This window comes from Clupea harengus, chromosome 20 (genome assembly GCF_900700415.2).
Source record: "Clupea harengus chromosome 20, Ch_v2.0.2, whole genome shotgun sequence".
Taxonomy (NCBI): Eukaryota; Metazoa; Chordata; class Actinopteri; order Clupeiformes; family Clupeidae; genus Clupea; species Clupea harengus.
Window position 1 is genome coordinate 7263420 of NC_045171.1, and position 24382 is coordinate 7287801.

The 24382-nt window shown below is 42.0% G+C and overlaps 1 protein-coding gene and 1 long non-coding RNA gene across 6 annotated transcripts; both read right to left on the reverse strand.

Annotated features, from left to right (window-relative positions):
• Positions 1 to 4291: 4291 nt before the first annotated feature.
• Positions 4292 to 7412, reverse strand: LOC105903686. Its single transcript, XR_004166000.1, has 4 exons — positions 7048 to 7412; positions 5297 to 5385; positions 5097 to 5205; positions 4292 to 4971 (listed from the first exon to the last, which is right to left on the reverse strand). It is a non-coding gene; the product is annotated as an uncharacterized LOC105903686 (long non-coding RNA).
• A 2657-nt stretch (positions 7413 to 10069) lies between these two features.
• On the reverse strand, positions 10070 to 24010 carry cpeb4a (cytoplasmic polyadenylation element binding protein 4a). Of its 5 annotated transcripts, none has more exons than XM_031587033.2 (12): positions 22507 to 24010; positions 22143 to 22186; positions 20871 to 22065; positions 19034 to 19127; positions 18257 to 18304; positions 17901 to 17924; positions 16790 to 16969; positions 16482 to 16571; positions 16286 to 16404; positions 15838 to 15952; positions 15371 to 15552; positions 10070 to 13596 (listed from the first exon to the last, which is right to left on the reverse strand). In XM_031587033.2, the coding sequence occupies exons 3-12, from the start codon at positions 22008 to 22010 to the stop codon at positions 13369 to 13371; spliced, it is 2220 nt and encodes a 739-aa protein (XP_031442893.1). In that variant the 5' UTR covers positions 22011 to 22065; positions 22143 to 22186; positions 22507 to 24010; the 3' UTR covers positions 10070 to 13368. The 5 variants fall into 5 exon arrangements, with proteins under 5 accessions (XP_031442893.1, XP_031442892.1, XP_012687633.2 ...); XM_031587032.2 differs by lacking the exon at positions 22143 to 22186 and having other exon boundaries at positions 22507 to 22623; positions 22758 to 23963; XM_012832179.3 differs by lacking the exon at positions 22143 to 22186 and having other exon boundaries at positions 22758 to 24010.
• Positions 24011 to 24382: the final 372 nt, after the last annotated feature.

Sequence of the window (24382 nt, forward strand, 5' to 3'; positions counted from 1 at the left end):
GAGAGAGAGAGATAGGAAGAGACAGAGAGAGGGAAAGAGTGAGACAGAGCAAAAGGAGTTAGGAAGCAAAAAAGAAAACAGAGAGAGAGAGAGAGTAAGAGAGAATGAGAGCACAGGAAGGAGAGAATGGGAAAATGGCACCGAAGTCATTGCCACTTCACACTGCATATTTTTGGGAGTGCCTTTCTTAGAGAGGGCAGGACAGTGGGAGTTTCTGCAGTCTGTCAAAGATCTGACTCGGAGATAGAAGCCTCAGATGTCATCTGACTTAATCTCAGCTCGAGCCTTGAGAGGGAAGATCTCCTGTTGCTGATTTATGACGGCAACACATGGCCTCTGAGATTTCACAGAAGATTTGTCAAAGATATCAGTGCTTCTGGGGGCAACAGCCATTAAGCAAGACACTTTTGGCACTGATCTCCTGATGTGGTGACTGCAACTTGTGCTAAGCTGTCATTCTACAAAAAAGCCTGGAGCTACCTGATGGAAGTATTACTGATAACAAAGACGCTAAGAATGCAACGTATAAAAACAAGGTATATAGACAACACACACCAAGACACTGAGTCCATGTAATAAATGTCATTATAATGAAATCAGAACCCATTATTCACAAGGCTGTAATGGCACCCTGTCCCCCCTGATTATCGCCGTTCTTTTAAGGCACTTCGCCAAAAGTTCAAGTTGTACAGAACATACTGTCCTAGACTGCCATGTACTTCAGTTCAGTGCAAACGAATTCACATGTCAATTAAAAGGAAGATCACAATTCAAAACTTTCAAAAAGGCAATGAATCACTATTGTTCAAACAACAAAGAAACATCCAGCCGTCTTTCCTATTTTGCTAGCCTTGGCTCTTAATCTCCCACTGTTTCCATCACGAGAGCAGCTTAATGTGCACAAGTTGGTGCTCTCATGGAAGAATGTGTATATTGACGCAGTGTGGTCCCTAATTTGCTGTCTATTCTCGTTTCCAAGAGAGGTAATTGCAGTTTGTGTTTTTCCTGTTTCTCTAAACACCATTATACATTGAGCGCAACTTGCTTGTGGCTCTGGAGTTGTATTACCACAATTAAGGGCAAGGTGTGGCTCTATTTGCTTCGCATGTTTCAACACATGACCCTCAAATGGGCCTGGTGGCGAAAATAATTACAGCTTAATTCACTGCTGGCATCCTGATGGCTGTGCTTTACAGTCCTGGATTAGAGAACTGCTGTTTTCTCATCAGCTTTGGGCCTCTCTCCACTCAGTTTGTCTCTCTTATGTGTTACGATGTGATTTAACGGGTCTTTTCTCACAAGGCTGACGCCATAAAATACATTAACCTTCTCTTACAAGCTCTCAGCGACTGTGAAACCATGGTAATACATTTCACTGATTGTTTTGTAGATTGCAATGAAGACATTCAGTGAGAGAGTTTCAGTAAATGTGAACAACTAAAATGGCATTGCCTTTGTTGCTCTCCCTTGCCTGACAAAGGAGCAACCTTTTTCACTCCTACAAAATCTGAGACATAAAGTGGTGTAGGGATGTGTTAAAGTTGTCGACACTGTTAACTTTATGTCATAACACTTTCAAAAACACTCTTAATTAATTGTGTGTGTGTGTGTGTGTTTTCAATCAAAACTAATCATTGTCCAAATGAACAAAAGGAAAAAGAATATGAAACTGTAGGGGTTTATTGAGACAAAATCTGACCGATTGGGAGGATCAAACAGAGGTTCTTGAAAGCAAATTTTTTTGAAAAATTAAATTAACTTAAAATCTGGAAACAACCTACTGTGCCACAACCTTTAATCAAGTCGAAGACCCAAGGGAGTCTCCTGAGTTCTAGAATCACTGTGTATAATCCATCAGGACAATTACCGTCCAATTACACATCAGCATCATGATTCTTGTCTGCCATCTTCTGGCTCTTTCTGTGCCCCTTTGCATGATGGGATTCATGAAAGGTCTGCCCCAGAGGGCTAGACAGCAGATGCTTATATTACACTCATCCACACACACATGAAATATATTTTTGTATTTATTTATTTACACACACTTAGTTATCAAAGACAAGAATGTTTAGGCAAAACTTTTTTTTTTTTAAATCCCGCAAAATGGTATACTAAACATTTTACGCATATATATATTCTGTCAATATTTTTAATTCATTGAAAACAAATTGGCAGTAATGAAGTATTTAAATTACTTTTTATAGTTCAGTTAAATATGTGTTAAATACGTGTGTAAAATATGGAAAACATGTAGAGGCACAGCTACATTCCGCTTATAGTTAACTCTGGAAATAATAAATAAAGTAAATAAATAATAAAATAATATCGAATAGGTTTCATTTCACATTCCATCCACCACAGGACCTGTGTATTACCTTACTGTCCAAGAGACCATTGGGTTTGTGCCTTCACAGGAACAATAAACACAAAACAACTTGGACAACAACTTAGGCACAGTCCATTTCCATCTCTCACACACACAAGACACACAATTGCCAGCTTTATAACTATTTCAAGACAAAACTCCAGACCCCGAAACCACTTTGTTTGAAAGTGCAGCCGTGTACAAAGGCCTCCCCATGTAAACAATGCACGTACCCACATGGGAGTAAATTTGGCTGCGTGGCTCCGAGGCAAAGCTCCCATCATTCACCAGGCTCCATTCAGCACATTTCAGGCCGCAGCTCTGATTAAAAGGGCCTGTTTAGTTGCTAATGGATCATCATCCATTTCTCCTTCTCCTGTTTACTGGGAACAAAGCATCAGCAAATTCCATGTTTATTTCTTCTCCATAAAAATGTAATGCTGTATATTCTAAAATAAGGAGATTTTTTACCTCTGTTGCATATGCACTAAACGTGAAGTGGATCTTGAAACTCACTTAGTAAAAGCTTATTAAAGTAGCCAAACGTTACTCAAAAGTAAACTTACTTGGAAAGAAATAAAAGAATGCGACAATGCAAGGGTGCAATAAAAAAACGATGCCTTCGCCTACTTCTGAGCAACTACAGCACCACCAACTCCAGTAATTGCAGCACCACTACATAACTAAATCTGTTCTGAAACCCATTGTTAAATAATAGCTCATATAAAATCAATACAGTTAAAGAGAATACCCAACCTTAGGAAACATGAAAATAAATAACCAGCAGTCATAGGTAGGTTGTCAAGATGTGAGTATCATACTTCTTTTACTGCACTATAACAAACGCATGCCTTAGGTGCAATGCATAATACAGACATGACTGTTTAACATGTGATTATTGACTTTGATTTCTCAGAAATAATTAACTTTTCTTTTATATAGAGATATTCTTCACAAAATACCAGGACAAACCAGTAGTCACCTGACACACACCTGAAATAGTCAAAACCTGTGTCTCTTGAAGGCATTTACTGTGTATGTTTTGCTCAAATATTAAGAGTTAAAACATTAAATCTTTTAATTCAGTTTTTGTTAAAGACTTGTTCATGTGCTGCTATAGGTCAGGGACAAGTAACAGTACTATGATAACTGGATACAAAGATCTAAACATCATTGAGGGTGTAATTTTTTTTTTTTCAGATCAATCCGAAACAATGCAATATGGATATTCTGTCCATTACATCACATTAAGGGGACTTACTGGCGTGTATGGGCTACTTGTGGTTTTGACAAAGGTCAAGTCATGTGTTCAAAAAAGCATCAACTGTAACTAGTCATTCTCATCCGACTTATTCACTGTTGATAATAGGAAAGTAGGCTTCAGACAACATATTTTTTTTGTTAATGTAACCCTTTATGGCTGGAATATTTGAAATAACAAGTGATCCTAGCGATGATCTAATCAACATAAATGTGCTGCAGCCGCACTCGCTAATAGCAGAAAGACAAATCATGGTGCAGTCAACTAAATCTTGTACAGTGCCCCAGAGAGTAGTGAGGTATTTAATCGCTTCATCGCATTTTCTGTAATTTCCGATGAGATTTTTTCTTATGCATGAACGATAGCTAAAATGGTATTCTTGTGACGATCACAGTTTTGTGTGTGTGTGTGTGTGTTGTTGTTGTTGTTGTGTGGACACCTTTTCACAACTAGCATTCAAAACAATTTATGGAACAGCTGCAAAAATAAACCAAATTACGCACAGTGTGTTTGTTATTACAGTATGTAATTAGAAATTGCAATCACTTTATCACATTTACTTGTCGATAAACCAATACAATTATATGTATATTAAGGTTATTGTACATACGAGGCCTTAAAAATAATGGGATTATATTGGCACAAACAGAAACTCCACATGAAGGTAAAATTTAAAATTCAAGCTTTTATGTACTCAAGAAAAAAAGAACAAGAAAAAAAAAAGTGCAGGCTCTTTTCTCCTCACAGAATGGGCACGTGAGAAATGTATGTACTGCTTGTATTTAGTCTGTTCCTGGGAAGAGCAGAAAGTCCCCCTATAAACTTATTTTATGGAGACAGCGCAGGGGGAGAAGGGCTTCACAGGAATGCAAATATTTTCTTCAATTCTGGGGGATAGGTCTGGAACTTTAAACCTCCAAAGGATGTTTAAAACATGTTCTCTTAACGTGGTAGGGGGTTGGCAGTCAAACCTGCTGCTTCTGCTTGTGGCTTCGATAGTTGTGATGGTGAATGTGAGACTGCCTCCAGCACATCCATGGCAAACTGAACAACTTAACCTCAGGCTCAGAACAATTGGAATCTGCACGACAACACAAGCTCCACCAGCATTCAACACTACCTGTCTAACTGCAGACGTATGCAACCATCACCTGCTGCAGTATGTGACATAATTCAACAAACATTTGCAGAGATCGCCCTCTGCTGGTTAAAACTTAATAGGCCATTGTCCGAAATGGCCCACTTTCAACAAAAACACAAAACGAACTGGTCTGTGAAAAATGAATAGAAATGAATTTGACCTGATTCCTGGTCTGTTCTTCCAGTCTTTTAAATCAGTTAATGCCTGGAAATAATTACAAAGAGACTAACATGAATCAATCAGCACTCTGTCCGTTCAAACTCAGATGACTAGATTGAAATTGCTCTGTAATTATTACATGCCAGAAAACATAAACAGCATTAAGATACCTGTGACTGCCTGACTTTTTTGGGAAAGGGTCGCCAGCCTCCTCCTGATTTGTCTGTTCTCTAGGAGCATCCTAGCAATGGTTCTCAAAACACTCTCCCTAGCCTTTGACTGTCCCAAAGGAAAGAAGAGAGGATAGTTTATTATGGCTATTTACAGTTCATGATTCATGAAATATCGTGATTTCATCACCTCAACTTACTGTTTTGTTTTGTACTGTTTTGTTAGCCGTCAAAGGGTCGTCTCTGTCAATAAAACTGAAAATATCCCCTTCTCCATTACTAGAAGTACCTGCAAATATACCAATTAGTTTGCTGACAGACAACAAAAGGAAAAAAGGCTTACACAAAAGTTGCTTACATAACCAAGTTACACTGTGTTTTTGTGTGGGTGTCAGGGTTTCAGTTACCTGGCAATTGAAGTGTTTTGCCAGGTAAAATGCATTTAAAAAACAATAAATTAAAACCGTGCTGTTTAAAATGCCTGGTAATAACAGAACTATATCTTTTTGTTATTATTGTGTCACAATTTGTGTTATTATTGTGTCAAAATTCAACCGCTTCACTGAAAGTTCTATTCACTCAAACCATGTTTTGCTGATGCTGACAAATAAACGATGTACAGGATTTATCTCATCTCATAGACTATGATAGTGTCATTGCTATCATAACAATCTTGTGTGGTTGCAGGCTAACCAGAAGCATAGCCGCGGTTATGCAAGAAATATGGTTTCACAACAACTTAGCTAGCACCAGTAAACAATGCATTTCCGTAGTAATTTTAAAAGCTAAACTTTTCTTTCTTTCTTCAGTTTTTTGTCTTCAATTCTTCAGTTGCACATCTATGGATGCCAAGCAGGACAGTTTGTGATTGCATCAAATTAGAATTAAGTGGTGTCAAGCACAATCATGCTGTGAAGTTGCAGTTGCAGCCTATACTATGGGAGACGGGTAGGATTTGGACACGTTGAATTCAGTTGTCCACCTTATATCGAAATGTCCACCCTAGGATGACATCCTGGTAACAGTCCAACTGATTTGAGGACGTAATCCTTTTGATAACCCAGGTGTGCATTATATTTGTGTTTGTAACAGTTTCGGGGGGGGGGGGGGGGGGGGGATTAAGAGACCACATTGTTTCTCTGGATAGACTTATAGATAAGTGTTTGAACCAATGAAAAGGTTCCAAATTCCCAAATTCCAAATAAAACTATTGTTATTTGGTGCATTTATTTGCAGAATATGCTAATAATAAAGGTCATAATAACAAAAAAGATGCAGTGTTTTCAGACCTCAAATAATGCGAAGGCAAGTTTTAAACCATACAAAATTAACTTAGGAAGAGTTCAGAAATCAATATTTGGTGGAATAACCTTGTTTTTTTTGTCACAGCTTTCATGCATCTGGATCTGGGCATGCTCTCCATCACTCTGTCACATTGCTGTTGGGTGACTTGGTACAGAGGGGTAAAATTGACAATTTCCACCTATATTTGACTGTTTCATTTACACCATGAGTATCTATGGTTATACACGTATGTAAGGAAACCCTGGTGTGTGTGTGTGTGTGTGAAGATTCGACGATATAATAAGTCACTTACAGGCTAGGAAGGAGCTGACTAAGGTTAGCAATCCAACTTTTTTCTAAGTGACAATACCTTTTGTAGACTGTGTTGCTGTGTCATAAATGTACAGAAAGTAACCCCTGATCTGAATTCGAGTTAGTTCATGTGAGCTACAAAATAGTCCCACATAAATGTAAAGTTTGGGGATTTTAGAATTATCCATCGAAAACGTAGTCTTGTTTATGGCTAGGTCACTAGATTGCTAAAAAAGCTACACCATTAGCTAGATAGCATAGCAACCCAGCTATCTTGCTAACTAGGTTACATTAGCCATCCAACCCCTGGAAACAGCGCATCTATGTTGTGCTTCTTTCTCACATGAAGACTTACTAGTTGACAATTTCTTCATTGTCCTCCGGTTCGGTTTCTTCACGTCTGTTGTCGTATATGCAAGCGTTGGACTTAATTGTGTTTTCTCCATGACTGCAATTTTCTTCGGTAAAATTTGACCTTCGGGCACTTCCTTATAGACGGATTTGACTTCGCTTTTATGAATTGTAACGTTGGTCAGTTTAGAGTCGACCTTTGGTTTTCTTGAAAGGTTTTGGCTCGATGACTGTGACCCAAACCGTGGAACGTACATTTGTTTTGTTTTTTTGGAAGACATTTTGATATAGTATACACAATTTAGGCCTTTTAAACCTACGACTAACAGACTAGAGTAAATAACTCGTTAGGGTGTCTCTCTCCCTGCGCGTGCGCCGTCGTCAGTTATTTCGTTGTCACAACATAGTAGTTTAGGCCTACTTATCAAACACACCGAATCATTTTAGCATGACTAAGGTAGAACATTATCATTCCAGGATGACTAAGTTATCACATTATGATTACTGCAGGATTAGGTTAAATATGTGGCGTCAACAAACCATTTAAATTGACTCAAAAACTGTGGAGCGATCTCTGTAAAACCGAAGAAGTAGCCAATCAGCTGAATACAATATGGCTTTATGTCATGCCAATGCTTGTAATTTGAAGTATTGTCGCCAGGTTGTGCTGTGTGTCCTCAACTGAATTTGATACAAGGTATCCAAGTTGACACTGAGCCTATGTCATATATTGTTGCACTTCAACAGCCTAGTGCAACAAAGGCTACAAAGGTTTGTACAGGATATAAAAACGGGGGAAATTCCTCTCTCTACTGACTAGTCTGCTATGGAAAACTACAACAAGATTATGGAAAATTGGAAGAATAAGTCGAAAAAAGAAAGCTAGTAATTGTGCCTAGGCTACTACAAAATAGGTTTGTGAATGATTGATGCTACAATTATGTCAATGTTAGTTATTATAACTGCCATTGAATGTTAACCTATTCCACTTCATCTTAGGGCTAATGTAATGTATATATTGTTTATGATTATTAATGTGCAAAATGGTTTTATTGTTGTAACTGGAGACTTGGAATAAATTATACTTAATATTTAGCTCATGCTAATGGCAACATGTTTTCCTTTTGTATCTGCAAGCATCCCCTTGATATAGATGGTTGAAAATGACTGATCCCAAAATCAGATGAACAATCATTAAAACACACCCATAATGGACTTGACTGTGCAGTTTTTAGCATGAGGTGTCAGAAACAGCACTCTGAACCTAATTGGCCAGAGGCCTGCAATATTCTGTTCAATATTCTTATCATTAGAGCAACAAACCCTGAAGCAGGCAAACTATAAATACCCCTGACCTGAATTTGTGTGTGTGTAAGAGAGATAGAGGAAGAGTGTGTGTGTGTAAGAGAGAAAGAGAGAGGAATAGAGAGTGTGTGTGTGTGTAAGAGAGAGAGAGGAAGAGAGTGTCTGTAAGAGAGAGAGAGGAATAGTGTGTGTGTGTGTAAGAGAGGGAGAAAGAGAGAGGGGAGGAGTGTGTGTGCGTGTGTAAGAGAGAGAGTGGGAAAGAGTGTGTGTGTGTGTGTGTGTGTGTGTGTGTGTGTGTGTGTGTGTGTGTACTTATGGCAGATGTGTCAATGTCTCTATACAGTACCATAACTTAAAGAAATAATATTAACAAACAACACAAATGCAGTCTGGAAACATTTGATTTCATGATAGTGATGTAAGGTCTCGTTCATTTTAGTGTAACAGTTAATTTAAGTCCATGCAGCCAAATGATTTGTCCACTGATTCTTTCTTTTCTTTCTGTCACACCCCCTGGGGTATTAGCTTGGCTCCGCCTGCCTATTGCTCACAGCTCAGTTTTGACTGTGATTATAGTCTGGAAACTATGTTCGCAAGATGGATGGCTGGGCCATTCTGAGTGGCCTCCAATCAGTGCCCAGTGCGGATGGAGTAGTACGATGATGTTGAAGTGAAGCGTTTGTTTGACCTATAGTTACAACAATGGCGGCAGTGCTAGAGCTAGATGACAAACAGTAGTAGCAACACTACCAAACACTAAGGAATTGTTTATTTACCACGAGCAGGGTTTGGGGAAAAGGCTTGCACTGTTAGTGGCGAAGTTGGAAGTATAGCAATCTCATAGTGGTGAATGCCGATAGGTTAAAGGCTGGTCCAGTGGGTTTTAAAACTAACCCGAAGTCTATGGACATTAGCATGCAACGATGGGATCTGATCCCCAATGGAGCGTGGCCACACTCTGTCTATTCACACAGTTAATTTGGGTCTGGTTCATGAAGGACTGGCAGTTCCAAATATCGAACCAGCTAATTGCACCCATACTTGCAACTCAGTGCCCTCAATCTCGGCCTAGGAAGGTGACTATGTTGAGACACTAACAACAGCCATTTTCTGCCTCTAGGGGGCTACCCAACAAGAACAGTGGTTTCAGACCAAGTCACTGTTAATGAGAAGCTGTGAAGCCACTTGTTCCTTCACCTCAGAATGAAAGCCACTGCAGGCACTGAGCCGTGCAGCAAAAGCTGGAAATAATCACACACATTCATCACAAACCCGACTAACTAAAACAGCAGCAAAGTAGGACAAAATGAATGAGTCTGTTACATTTAAACATGATTTATCATCTTGTTATTAGTCTACACCACATCACATTCCAGGTTTTAACATCTCAGAGCCCTCTCTTCGTGAATATCAGAGAAAACGCTCCATATATGGCTCTGTCTATATCATGTTTACAGCCACAAACAAAATGATTTTATTTAATTCAGCAAGAGCGGTTTGTATTACCGCTTTGAGACACAGCCCACAACCAGGCTGCCCCACTCTCAGGAGCCAACCTTGAGTCACTTTGGATGAGTCTGCTGTTGCAAATGTGCAGCAAAGTAGGAAGTGAGTTGGTAGGCATGATCACTGGCAAAATACTGACGTTCATGATTGTTTCACAAATATGACACAAAATCTCTGTCTGTGTAGATGATGGGGAAAGAAATGATGGAACAGGCTTTGCAGCATCTCTAGCAGTTGAGTTTTATTCATTCAACATTTCACATTACAAATACTTCAAAATTATGCATACTGCTATAAATAGTTGGCTGCAAATAAGACATTAGTTTTACTACAGTAGCACATGAATAGACCGACTAGAAAATTGAATTGATTTTTCTTTCTAGATAATTTAATTAGGAAGAAAATATAAAACCAGAACTTAGAAATGACTTAACAAAAGGGGGAAAAAATCAAATGATATAAGTAAAAAAATCTAGTAATAAATACAACCTTCCCATACACAGTTATAAACTATTTTGCCATTAAGTAACATTAACACATATTTCAATAGTTTTCTTTTCCTTCTGAAAATGCAGAGCACAATATGGTGATTAATAAAAACTAGTCACTCTTAACAAGTTAAACACTTCACCTTAGAAATATAACAAAAATCTGATCAAAATGATAAAAGTTTTACATTCCAATTAAAAATATACCAATACATGTTTGATACATTGTTGACCTAATATTTACATGTTTTCAATCACAGTAGCATGAAATTAAGTAGGAAAATAAGTGAATAAGCACAAAACAAATGTAAAAATAACTTTCATTATTTATATTAGATTTTCTTTTTTTACTTTACAAATACCAGCATGAAAAACCCATGTAAGGACAATAGAAAATGACAAATATGTTACCGTTTTTAAATGTCTATCATTACAAATGTCACTAAATTCTTCCATTGAAAAGATTTTTGTTTCCGGAAGGGGAGAGTTGTATTGCACATAACCTGAAGCTAACTTGCAACATTTATCACATTCAAGTCTTACAAGTCCCCTATTGATGGGAGAGACACTTTATTGTGACTCTGGGTGATCCTCTGGGTTTAGGACTTCACCTAAATGCAAGTACAAGTTGGTGGTGTCATCGCACAGCAATGTCTGTGCATGGGGAGGGCTGACATTAAATTAAGAGGCAAACAGAAATTTAAAAGGAGAACAACTGGTTAACGGCAATTTCATGTTGAGAACTTATTAACTTTATCTTACTTAATTGTAGGTCATGCATACTAAGAATTAAGTAAACTAGTTGGTGTCCAGGAATATATTTTATATGAAATAGTAATATTTTCTTACACATAACATTCATAGTGATACAAGGTGCATCCTAACATTAGTCAAATTGGCATTGGACCTTAACATAAAAAATAGCCAATTATGTGGGAGGCATAATCATTTCAAATAGTAAGAATAGCCATGTGCTGAAAAGATATTACTAAACGTCACCATATACTTATTAAATTAAGTCTTTGACATGCCATAGCCCATAGCGCATATCGCTGTCACAAATTCATCTACAGTAGAGATGGGAGTCACTCAGATGCATGTGACAATTTAAGAGTTTCAGCACTTAAATATAGAAAAAGCTAAACTGAAAATAATATCAATCTTTTGCTCAGTTTTCCTTAAATTATGTTTACCATTTATCCAGGTTGCTTAGTAACAAAGGTACAAAATCTATTTCCAACAAGTGAAAAAATGAGGTATTGCAAAAGGAGTAATTTTCTTCCCATTTGTGAAAAAAAATGTGCCTAAATGACTGTTGAAAAACAATACTTAGAAAAGTAGTGCATAATAATTTATATGTATATGTTCATGACAAAATAATTGGCTATAAAACACCGTACAAAAATCAGCAGGCCATGTAGAAAATAATATTTGTTTACTCTGTGACAGCATATTCTTCAAAAATGTGTTCAGCTACAACGTTCAACCAGAACACCGACAAGCTCATTGCAAAGACCGTGCAAAGGAACATCAAGACGACACAAGGGTAGGTTATCATTAGTACCTCACTATTAAGTTAGCTTCCAATGCTATTCCCCCGACAATCATCCACGTCAACAGGGTAAAGCACGACTTACTCCTCATACCCATAACCCTCTCAATGCCAAGCTTTTCTTTTCTGTTCTGTTCAACGTGATGCCATATGCTACTGACTGCCTTTCATCACCTCAGGGCCTATCTTTGGTGTACCCCTCTCAACTCCAAAGAGTGACCACCTTAACTTGAGTTTTAATTTCATTTACTTGAGTTAAAAAAAAAAAACACAAAAAAATAAAATTATAATAATTATAATAATAATAAATTCTCCCAGAAAGAAGGCATCCCTTACACGGCTGCAACCCATCTTTGGTTGGAGTTTCTGATGAGAACATTTTCTTCATTGGATTCCTGATTTGCGATCAGACAGTGAGCTCCACACAGTAGTATTTGGGGCATATCCAATGCTTACAGCGTTAACGGCCCACCAGAAGCATTCATCAGTGTAGTTAGACATCGGATTGCACAGAGCCTGGGGGGGCTTCCTGGGCAAGTTCCAGCAGCCCTACATGCGTCTGTGCAGTGTAATGTAGTCCAGTTTTACTCCAGTAGCAACACACGTAGGGAACGACAGAGGTCTGAGAGACTTGCACAGCCTGTGCCACAACCACCTGCAGTAAAGACAGCCCTTCCATGTGAACTAAAGCCTTAGTGACTGAAGCATGTGAGAACCTGCCAGTTTAGCTTTGGATGGGAATCATTTAAAATGTGAGTGTGCATTTAAAAATAAAATGGAAAAAAAATGAAAGAAGAGATCATGGAAGGGGTTTACTGTGAGATCATGTGTGAACTGAGGAAGCGAATGAGGATCTGTGTGATCACAGGCGTAGAGTCATCGTCACCTTTTCATGGTAGTTGTGAGTTAATCTTAATCTCTGTGGAAATTGATCCAACACCTTAACACTAAGGAAAAGAAGTGCACTGATCGTTAATGTCTCTCCTTGCCACGCGTTTTGTAGTCAACCACTCGATATTCTGAATCGGAGCCTCCGCAAAATTATTTGTTAAGGCTTCAGCAACTGAAGCAGGAGAAAGACGACTACAGGAGAGTCAGGCGAAACATCTACTTTTTTTATATATATATATAAATCTAATGCATTCAAGTTTTCATGCGCAACCAACTTAAATTATCAACAGGATTACGCTATTTCTTTTTTACGTTTTCCCACTTTCTTTTTTTTACATCTCAGGAGAAAATAATAACAATAAAAACTTGAAATAAAATAAAATCTTAGAGTATTTCTTTTCATTAAAAAAAAAAGATCAAAACCAAAAAAACAACTTCAATTTTTTTCTCTCTTTAAATTAAAATAAAAAAAAGGAACCAGCAAAAAGGAAAAGTGCATGTATGCGAGTTAGCATGGTGACCCATCTACCCTGGCCCTGACCCCTGGCCCTGACCCCTGACCCATCCCCACCCCTCCTCTCGCTTAATTCCACCGGAAGGAGATGTGGCGGGGTCTGTCTCCGCCCTCCTTGACCAGGGGCTTGTGGAACTCTCGGCCGGCACGTGAGTGGATGGCGGCCCAGCAGTATTCACAGTAGTACTGGAGGCAGGTGACGTTGGCGCAGAAGAAGGGGGCGAACTTGCCCCCGCAGCGCGTGCCCTGGCACTCGTCACACAGCTGGTCATCCAGCACATATGGCTTCACTTCCACCTGGGGAGGGGGCAGAGACAGGAGATCAATGAGGGCTGTGCAAGAGAGTGCATTTGTGGATGTGGAGGAGCAGTAGCTCGTATGGTAGGCACTCAGGCAGTGGATGAATGAGGGGCAAACGACATAACGTGTGTGTGTGTGTGTGTGTGTGTGTGTGTGTGTGTCTTTATTTTTTATTTTTAAAACCCTTTATTTAAGACACCATTTGAAAACTATTGAAATACCACTGAAAATATTCCGTTTATTTCACCAGTTGAAAACAAGCCTTCCAAAAGTCATGAATGGGAAACCACCCCCTGCCTTACACGTGTCCATATCATGTCAATATCTTGGCATTCACGGCTTGGTTCATGGGATTTAAGGATTGCCAACTTGTCCTGCCAAGAAATTGCCCATCATATAAGGCTCACACCCAGCCTGCCTGTACCCACAACTGAACACAAACACAGTTCTTAGGCCTTTTGATGCAGAGATCCCCCTATAGGAAGCCCCCTCATTATGCTGCCTTTGCTTGTTTATACTGAACCAAACCGAGGAGGAATAATGGCGCCCCAGTGTGTGCTTTTAGATAGCATGCTAGCGTTCCAGAACCAGAGATGTGACATTTAACAGTTTTCAATATGGAGATGAAGCTAACAAAAGCCTAACAGAGATGTTGCTCTCGGATCAAAGGTTAAAAACCTTTTTAAATGTGTGAGAAGATGCCTGAAGAATGAAGAACATAAAACAGACTGATGGAAAATCCATCCAAAATCCATTTTCGTTTTCTATTTACATTTGGCTCGAACGTATTGAAATCGAAGCTGGGAAATACCATGAATGGTCTCGAATGCGCCATTACATACGCATCGGAAATGTATCCTACCGGTTACTTTAAAAAAACAATGATGGGTTAACTTAGAGTTGGCAGGCTTTTGCAAGACGTGCACATTTACAGCAATGTTTTACAAAGACGCCGTTCCGGCTCTGTGACTACCTCCGCTGCCGGCTCAGAGCCTGAACAATGACACTGCATTCCGCCCCGTACCTTTTCTACAGGACGGTAAGGTGGAATGAAGGTGAGAGAGAGAGAGAGAGAGAGAGAGAGAGAGAGAGATACTGAGCTGAGAGAAAATCAATATAGGGCAATGGGAGGCTTATCTTAGACCCTGGGAACTAGTTTCAGATTGATAGTGATGGCCAAACCATAAAACTAAAAAAAAAAAAAGCAGCCCAATGTCTTAAGTCACAAGGCATTCCATACACGTCCAGGGACAGTCCTGTTTTTCAGACTTTGTTCTGGCATACTGACTTCACATTGGTTTGACATGTTTCTTATGTCCAGCAGTTCAGAAGAGTGCACAGATCTGACACCCTGTGGGAAATACAGACAACCATAGCGGGGAGACTCCCACATAAAACATGACCATCAAGGCATAGTGGCCTCACATATTCAACCTTTATTACGGACTGCAACCATCCGTAAATTCTTAAAACTTTACCAAAATATCTGACCAAATCTCTACTGGGATGTTAGAATCAACATCTGCTAAAAACATACAGAAATAATCTATATCCTCCATTTTATGTGGAATTAAGGGTCTCAGAATGTGTAAAGATCAATAGTGCTTGTCCTTTGACCTCCCACTAACCCTTTATGTCTCTCTCTGTGTCTCTCACACACACACACACACACACACACACACACACACACACACACACACACACACACACACACACACACACACACACACACACACACACACACACACACACACACACACCCCTCTCTCACCCGTTTATCGATCTCTCCGTGCTGCAGTTGGACGAAGCGAGCACTAATGGCGGCGATGTAGCTCTGCTGATTGGAGAAGGCTACACGCCCCGCCCCTTTAGGGTACTTCAGCTCAGGGTCTGTGTCGATCCCAGCATAGCACACGCCACCATAGAGCCGGTCCATGATCATCGCCAGCTCAACTGACACACACAAACAAGAACACATTATAAAAATGTAACTGATAAAGTCATCTCTTGGGAGCGGTCACTCTCTCTCTGTCGAACACACAAATATCCATGGGCCACATGACTTTTCCAATTAATGATTGTTTTCATTAGCAAGGCTGTGGGCCATTACTAATGCTGTGTTATGCTTAAAATGCTAAATAGGTGAGTAATCCTGTTCCATTTTCTGGCATGAATACTGAGCTGGTTTAGTCAACTGCTTCTCAAGCCAGAAGCTAGAAAAAATTATAATAACAGTACCTGCACGGAGAGGGCGAGGAACACCTCCCACAAATATGGTTTTGCGGGGGTCCAGAGGCTGAGAACCATCCATCACAAAATCACTGTCATTCAGATTCCAGGGCCTGATTTGGACCTAAAATGGGGGTAAAACAGGGAAATGCATAAGCAGAGAGAACGAGAGAAACAAAGAGATTGTTGTTTACGGAAACCGTTATCAGCTTCCATCAGCACTTGAGGGAAAAGTGACTGAAGGAGACAAGCCTGTATGTGGGTTGGCCTTGCAGGGCACCGCTGTGACTAGAGAGATTTCAGGTTTATATTTAACAGCCTCCACCTATTTTAGTAGGACAGCCGCGGCAAGCATAACCCCAACCCCTCCCCACATCTCTGCTTCATGTAGTTTTCGCACCACAAGATGACAATAAAGGAGCCAACGCAACTAAGGGGAGAAAAGTCTGCGTCCTACCGGTTTGTCTTTAATGGTGGGGCTGGACACGCACAGGTAGAGTTTGCCCTCTTCCTCGATGCATGCGTCAATCAAGGCCTGCACAGAGCTCTCCTCTTGGAACAGAAGGAATGCATAACCTGCAAGGACAAATTAAGGTAACAGGATTCATTCAGGTGTCATTTCTACAGTTACCGTGATTATCAGTGATACCCACCTTTGGGAGGGAAGTAAGACTTGCTCTCTGCTTTGTGTGGCCAGTCCACAAACAGGTGTCCAAAACGGCGGAAGCTGGCTGTGATCTCATCTTCAAGAGAAAACCACAAACAATTTTTAGTGTTGATTAAATAGGTTAGTGCCAACTAACTAACTATAACTAATAAAGGCCTAGTTGCAGTGTTTTTCTTAGACGTTCAAGTCAATGCTATTGGTCACAAATTTGTCGACATAAATTAAGAGTCGACTAACCCTCAAGCAAAGTGTTTTCGTGTGTAGACTAAAAAGTGTCCCATTGCAGTTCCATACCTTCGTCGATGTCGGGTGGGAGGCCCCCTACGAACACCTTGCGGGAGTAACGCTCGATGCGCTCGCCGTTCTGGTGCGGGAAACCGTGAGGGGAGCCCAGGCCGCCCACGCCGTCGCCACCTCGATCGTCCTCCCCAAACCCACCACGCTCGTCCTCCATAGGGAACAAGGACGAGTGACCTACAGTGCCACATCACAACGTTAATGTGAGTGTGTGTGTGGGTTTATGTGAGTGTGTGAATGTGTGAGTGTATGAGGCAGCGTGAGGACCCAAAAGAAAATTATTATTTTCTGGATTTGATCACAAATTCCACGTCTTACACTTAATTAATACTTTTGAACTATGCTTACATCAGCATAGCAACTGTTGTAATATCTTCTTCATTGAAAATGGAACTTTCAGCCATCAGCTTTGATTAGAAAATACCAATCTTACTTCAGCAGCAAATGGAAATGTAACAATTTGATGATGATTTAAAATGTTGCGAAATATATTATTGACGTCAACTGTGTGCTGGAAGGAAACATCTTCTACATGCAACTATGCAAACCCTGCAACATTGTACAACTGACAAAACAAGAACTAAGGTTGCAAAACTGCTGTGTTTTGAAAATGTACTTGAGAGCACAACTAAGCAAAACTGCCATGTCAGTTTCTCAAACTGTGACCTTCTAGTTTGCACCTTCACTGTACAGTTACAAGCCCCTGCTGCCCAGCCATGCAATTTTAGTTTATGATGTTTTACATAAAACAACAAAGCAGTAAGTGGCTTATTTCTGATGCAGTTCAGAAAGGTTATGGAACAATAACCAAAAGCAAGCATAAAGGGGACAATCATGTAATGCAGCACTTACTGTACACTTGACACAAGAAACAAAAAACGCTCTTGACAATGACAGAGTGGCAGCCATTACCCATTTACCCAGAATTCTTTGAGTCAGCTCAGGGTTGACACAAGGGCCGTCATAACAGGAAGGGCTACCACAAAGATCACTCAACACAGATAGCATGACAAACACCAAGGAATGGCTTGATACGATATTCAAAGCGAGACAACCACAGAGCAAAGAAAATACAACTAAAAGTAGTAAAACACAATGTCTTAGTTACCTCGTCGCCGCCCATAATTCCTTGCTGCATATAAAAAGAGACAAAGCACCCTTGAAGAACGACAGCAGGCTCAAGATTTATGAAATTTGAATGACTTGCAGACTTTGCATCAGACTTTGCTCTCTACAAGATCATTGGCTTCATTTTCAATTGGTTTAGTTTCCAAGAGCCAAATCCAATCAACCCGTCGTTATGACCGGTCAAAAAGTCTTGAAGCCCTTATGTCACACTCTGTTTTTGTCATCATAATAATTTTGTTGGTATGAAGAGCTCTTAGATGGGTTCGAAAGGAAGAGGCATTTCATGCATTGATTCTGTTTTTACTGTCACCAATGTGGGTATGTGAAATTACATACCGTTCACTGGCAAAGACCCATCTCCTGGGTGGGGGAACCCGAAACGACCTGCAAAGAACAAGACACTGTTAAGGCAGCTCTTAAGGGCATAATAGCCAAGGAAACACAATATCAAACAGCTATGTTTGGTATTAGCTTAGCTTAGTGGGGGCTAACTGCTATCTGCTAGTTATGCGGAAATCTGCTGTCAAAGATATGTTAATAGTTAAACCCCCCTGTGAGGCTGTGTATCCAGGCTTGTTTGGGGTTTTGACAGTGATCTCAGTTTAAGGAGAATATCTAGTCAATTCACTGATTTCTCCCTTTTCACAAGCAAAAAGAGACTTTGAGGACTGGACCTGACAAAACTTGACTATGAATGTATAGCTTGACACAAAGGCAGAGGAAGATAAAAAAGCATCAGTACAGCTTTCATTTACAGCATGGCTGAAGCGCTTGCTTTCCCCTCTTCTCTTAATATAGGAATCAGAATTTTTGTATTCCATGGCATAGGAAGCACCATTAATCTAAAACCGATGCAACGTGACAATGAGACATACATATATCGGTCTAATCTTTTCCTCTACTTGCCACACAGTTAGTGAGCTGTTCTTCCTCAAAACACAAGGGCTCAGACTCACTCAGAGAGGAGCCCCTTCAAGGCCTGTACCACTCGTTTCTCCTTGCCTAACACAGACACATCCTCTAACCATGAGAATCATCACATGTTCACTGCCTTCGGGGGTTAGATCAGTGTTATTTAATTCATAAATGTCTTCACTCTTGCAAGGGATGCACCTTTCAAGGAGTCCTGTTCAGCCCTCATAATGTCAATCAGCGAGCTCTCTAGGGAGTGCATGCTGAAGCCATCAAAGGACCGGCTACGCTCCTGCTGAGAGACAGGAGAGAACCGTTATTAGCCCAGGAACAGCATGACACAGCTTTTTCTAGAACCTTCCAATGTTTTGTGTTCTGGGGTGCTTGTTGAAGATGTGATCAATGGCCCTGTGTAGAAATGCGTGCAGTGTTCTTCTAACGGCATGTAAGAACTTACTATGCTTTCTCAGACAGTGGTATTGACACGAAGAAAAGGATGAACGCACAGACACACACATACATAAATACATACAAGAGAGAGACACACACACACATAAATACATACAAGAGAGAGACACACACACACACACACACACACACACACACACACACACACACACACACACACACACACACACACACACACACACGAGACAGACACACACACAAATAGAGCTTTTTAACTTTTGAATCCCCCATGGAGTTGGGATGTCAAGCTGTATCATGCTCTGAACGTTTTATCACATGAATTGAGGAAACATTCCTCTCCTGCAGCCCCTGAGGCTACAACAGGCGAGTTTCACTGGGCGGGTGGGAGGGCGAGCTAAAAAGAAAGTGTTCCTAGAATTAGGTTGTCCAACACAGACACGAGTTTGCTGCAAAACTTTGAGCAAAATGGGGAAGTTCACAAGCCCTAACTAGTATCAGTTAACCCATTCCCAGTACAACGCAGCCGCAGGAAATGAACTTAAAAAAATAAATAAATAATCCACATAACCACAACCAATTTAAGTTTCGGGGGGGGGGGGGGGGGGGGAGATCCCTATTCAAATGTAGAAAGTGCTTTGGAATCAATTCATTTAACGGAAAATGCCAGGGCAGGCTGTGATCACATCCCTGCATGACAGTCCATATGTCCTTTTCTACCCCTCCCCCCACATGCAGATGAGTAAGCACTAACGAGACAGAGAGGCCCGTCACAGATACCTTGAAAATATCCCCTCCCTCGCCAGTGCCATTCTAACTGCATACAGGGATGGGGGTGGGGGGGGGGGGAGGGGTGTCCGTGAAAGATAATCACGCTGCCATGACCAAGCGTAAGAGCGTATGATCATTTGTCTATCCGCTTCCTCTCCATTAGCGGCCTCTGCGTAGCCTGAGCCTGCTGCGTTTGACTCACTCCTGCGTGGTGCTTTCATACTTCGGCCACCGGGCACAGCTGTGGCGCTGGCGGAAGCCGAGAGGCCGGCCTCCATGTTATTACTCATCTCATCCCGGCACTCGTGGCATTCAGCTCATGCAGCTTTGATCTAACACATCCATCAATCGAGGCCACAGGAAGGCCTTGTCATAATCAGATTAAGCCTGGCTGAGCAGATATGCTGCCACCGCTGCCAGGGACACTCTTTCTTTCTTTCCCACTCTCCCCCTCTCTCTCTTTGTCTCTGCCTCTCTCTCACACACACACATTGTAAACACATTATACATTTGATTACTCTGTCAATTTCAGTTACAGGGCACGGTTATTAGCTTGAATTCTTCTCATGATTCACTAAACAGACAAATGCATGCATCCATGCACCATTTCATTTTCATTACCGGCCAAAGAGTTAAGGTGCACAAATATTAATCTTTGTCACTACAAATGATGATTCACCAAACATGTTTCATTCATAGTTAGCACAGATTATTTACCAGACACAGGCATGAAGGCTGATTTAGCTGCATCATGGTGGTGTGGAAAAAACATGGCTCTGCATGCAAGACACGCCTAGATTTCTTTTCTCCCTTTTTTCCTCCTGGAACTTTCCTGTCTTACCTGGAAAGGGAAGATGCTCTCATTCCTGTTCATGCTGTCCTCCAGCCAGGGCTTGGGGTTGAAGCCAGAGCTGTTGCGGTTGAACTTCTGCGATGGCGGCTGGTTGTTGGGGAAGGACTTCTTGAGCGGGGAGATGGAGTTGAGGGGCATCATGCCCCCGGCGATCCTCTGGCGGTAGTCACGTCCCTGAGAGGCCCCCCAACCTCCGTAGCCCCCACTGGGACTCCACGAGCTGGACGAGGGGGTCGAGTTGGGGCTTTGGTAGCTGCCCCAGGGGGAGGGGGGCTTGCTGAGGTTGTTCCCTAGATGAGGCAGCTGGTTGAAAGCAGCGTTGCGGTGGGAGAAGGGAGGGGGAGGGTGGGGGCTGGCCGGGGAGCGCCGGTGCTGCTGCTGAGGCTGGTTGTGAGGGTGCTGGAAGTGGGGGTGCGGGGCCTGGTGATGCTGGGACAGCGGGCCCATCTGGTGGGAGAAGCTGCCCCCGAAACTGGGACTGGCGTGGTGCGAGAAATTCTGGAAGAGGAGCGGCGGGGGTCCGCTGCTGGTGGTGCCGGCTGGGCCGAAGAAACCCACCTCCTCGTTGACCAGCGTGGACGGGTTGGAGGGGATAGCAGCAGACCAGCTGTTGAAGCCAGTGAGGGAGGAAGAGGAAGAGCTCCCCGACTGCACCATGGTGCCCATGCCTGAGGTCTCCTGGTAGTCGAAGCCGGACAGCACAGGGGACTCAATGCGGAGGATCTCCTTCCCGTTCCCATTCTCTACGCCTCCTTTATCCAGCTGGTTGTCCTCAGGCATGTTGTCGAGGTCAGATATTATACCTTGCGTTTCCTGATGGCCTGGTGAGGAGATGGGCAGCTTTTCTTGAATTTCTTGTATATCCTGTTGCTGCTGCTGCACTTTGGACTTCTCAGACTCCAGAATCTCATCTTGCATGTTCGTGTGGGTCGTCACGACGGGGAAGAGCCAAGCGGACCCCGCACTTCCACCATTGGTAGCTGTGCTGGTGTTGATGAACGCAGGGGGGCTCGGGGGGGCTGTCTGGTGATGAACTGGATGTTGCAGGTGCGGGGGGATTCTCACGGGGAAAACTGATTTGTTAGCACTGTTGTTCTTAACCAGGGCTCCAAAGCCGTAATCCCCCATTTATATAATCCAGTATGCTTTCTCCCGCCTGTAATTTTCTCGATTTCTTTTACACCTACAACGGGAAGACACAATCAGGGGAAAAATGTGCACGATTATGACATTGTGAATTCTCACCAAACGCAAGCGGACCTGCTGCTCTAGTTGTTCTTCTCCGGATATGTCCTCTGTTCTACCTTAATATAACAATGAGAGGAAATCAGAGCTCGCATACAATCGAGAAAATGCAACAGACATTCTTTAAAAACCGGCTATAATTGCAAGTCTGTGCGCGCAGCTCTTGGCTACAAAGTATCTGACGACGTTTCTTGTTGCAAAATGAGGTCGTCGTGATAATGTAACGTTAGCAATCTCGCTAGCAGCCTAGCTTGCTAAGCATTCTACGTGATCAATTAACCGAGAGGCAATCACTTGTGTGTTATATTTTAAGTAATCCACACGAAAAGATTATAAATGATCTTCAAACGGAAGGCGACATTAAGACATGGACACCTACCGATTTTCTTCCCTTTTCGGCAATGACCTCCTCAGATTCGACCATTTAAATGCAGGAAAATGTTGATGACGTCTCCGGTCTGTACGGGATTGGGGTAGTTTCTCCGGCTCTGCAAGCCTATTCCAAGGCAGCCAGCTAATTAGTTAAATAAATTATCTATTCGACATCTACACGTTAGCCGGTAATTCTGTCGCTTACAAATAAGCACGCCGTATTCTACTCTACTGTCAGTTTCACGACAGGGCACTTACCAAATCTCGTGTGTTTTAACCGAACACGCTGTCACATTGGAGTGACACTTGTAACCACAGGGTTATCGTGTCCTGTTTGCTCAAGAACACTCGCGGTGGATCATTCTCAGTTTTACAGGAAGAGACGTTATGAGACAGTATCGCATAATCCGCGGTTGGCGATCAGTTCAGACAAGTTCGATCCACAATGGTTTCAGATGTTGTCATGATTTTAGTATATCTTGTATTTTACATGTAATGCTGTCCCTTTTCCCTGCTGAACGCCTAGGGTAGTCCCTCACAGCCCATCGAATGTGACAGCTGATCCACCAGTGCAAAAACACTTCCGGCTCAGACCACTCCCCGTCATTGCACGCAGGTCCCGCCCTGTGTAACACATGAGTCGTATGTAACTGGTCATTTGATTGCATACCACGCCTCCTTGAAACCTTTTTCTGCAAACAGGACGGTGCACACTGTATGAAGCATATGGAAATCCCTCCCTTCCTCATCAACTCCCTTTATTCCCAGCATATGAAATAAAACGGTCGTGTTAGATAACATGACGTGTGAGATACTAGCAAGCAATGACGCAGTGACTGACAAGTAAACTAGGAAATGAATAAGAATATAACAGGCTAAATAGGCTCAGTGTTCAGAAAGCAGTACAACAGTAACATTTGATTGTAAAAAATGTTAAAGATGGACTGAAGGACAGTGATCAGTGACATCAGATATTAATTGGTCTGTACCAGTGACATGACATTTACGCATCTTTAGACAAACAGGCAATACAAGCAGGTTGGGGTGAAGGACACCAGCAGAACTAGAGCCCGGTGCTCTTTATGGTGCACATTATTATGCATCCTGAGCTCCAAGTCACTGCAGCGAGGAATTTGAGATGCAAATGTCTTGTGGAAATAAAAGTAGACCATCTCTGCCTCCACCACTCTGGTCTTGTGCTCTGCGGAAACAGAACATGCTGCTGCGGTTTCAGCCTGCGACTTACAGTGAGTGTCTGTGCACGATGGGTTGGGTCTTGAGCTGGGCCGCCCCAGCTCCCCAGCTCTCTCTGTGCACACTGAAATCTCATTAAAGTAATCCGTTGCTATTTTCAGCCTGTAATCGAGCTTTCGGCCTTGATTATTCATGCCTGGGCAAGGCTGGAAACGCTCTTCCCTGCTGCAGCACCCCCCCTGGTGAAATAAATAAATAATTAAATAAATAAAAGCTGCAGTTGCACGCCTCAGGTGATTAGAGTAGAGCACAGCAAGTCAGACAAGGCCCAGTGTCACACTGATCCTTGGCAGACAGCAGCTCAATCCAGGGATTGGATCTGGTCCTGATGTGGCACTGATCTGCTCCAGAGTCACCTGGTTCCCCTGGGCAACCCTCTTCTGTGCACACAGCTTCCGGTCAATACTGCACTGCAGGCACTACGCATATTTGAATTATCTGTCATTGGAAGTCATCCTCTCTCTCTCTCTCCTTCTTCCTCTTCCTCTTCCTCTTCCTCTCTCTCACTTGAAGACTGACTGAAGTTTTTCCGATGTCAGCAGATCCTCAGCGCTCACACACATGCAGCTCACGTCGCACACACACATGCAGGTCACGACGCACACACACATGCAGCTCACGACGCACAC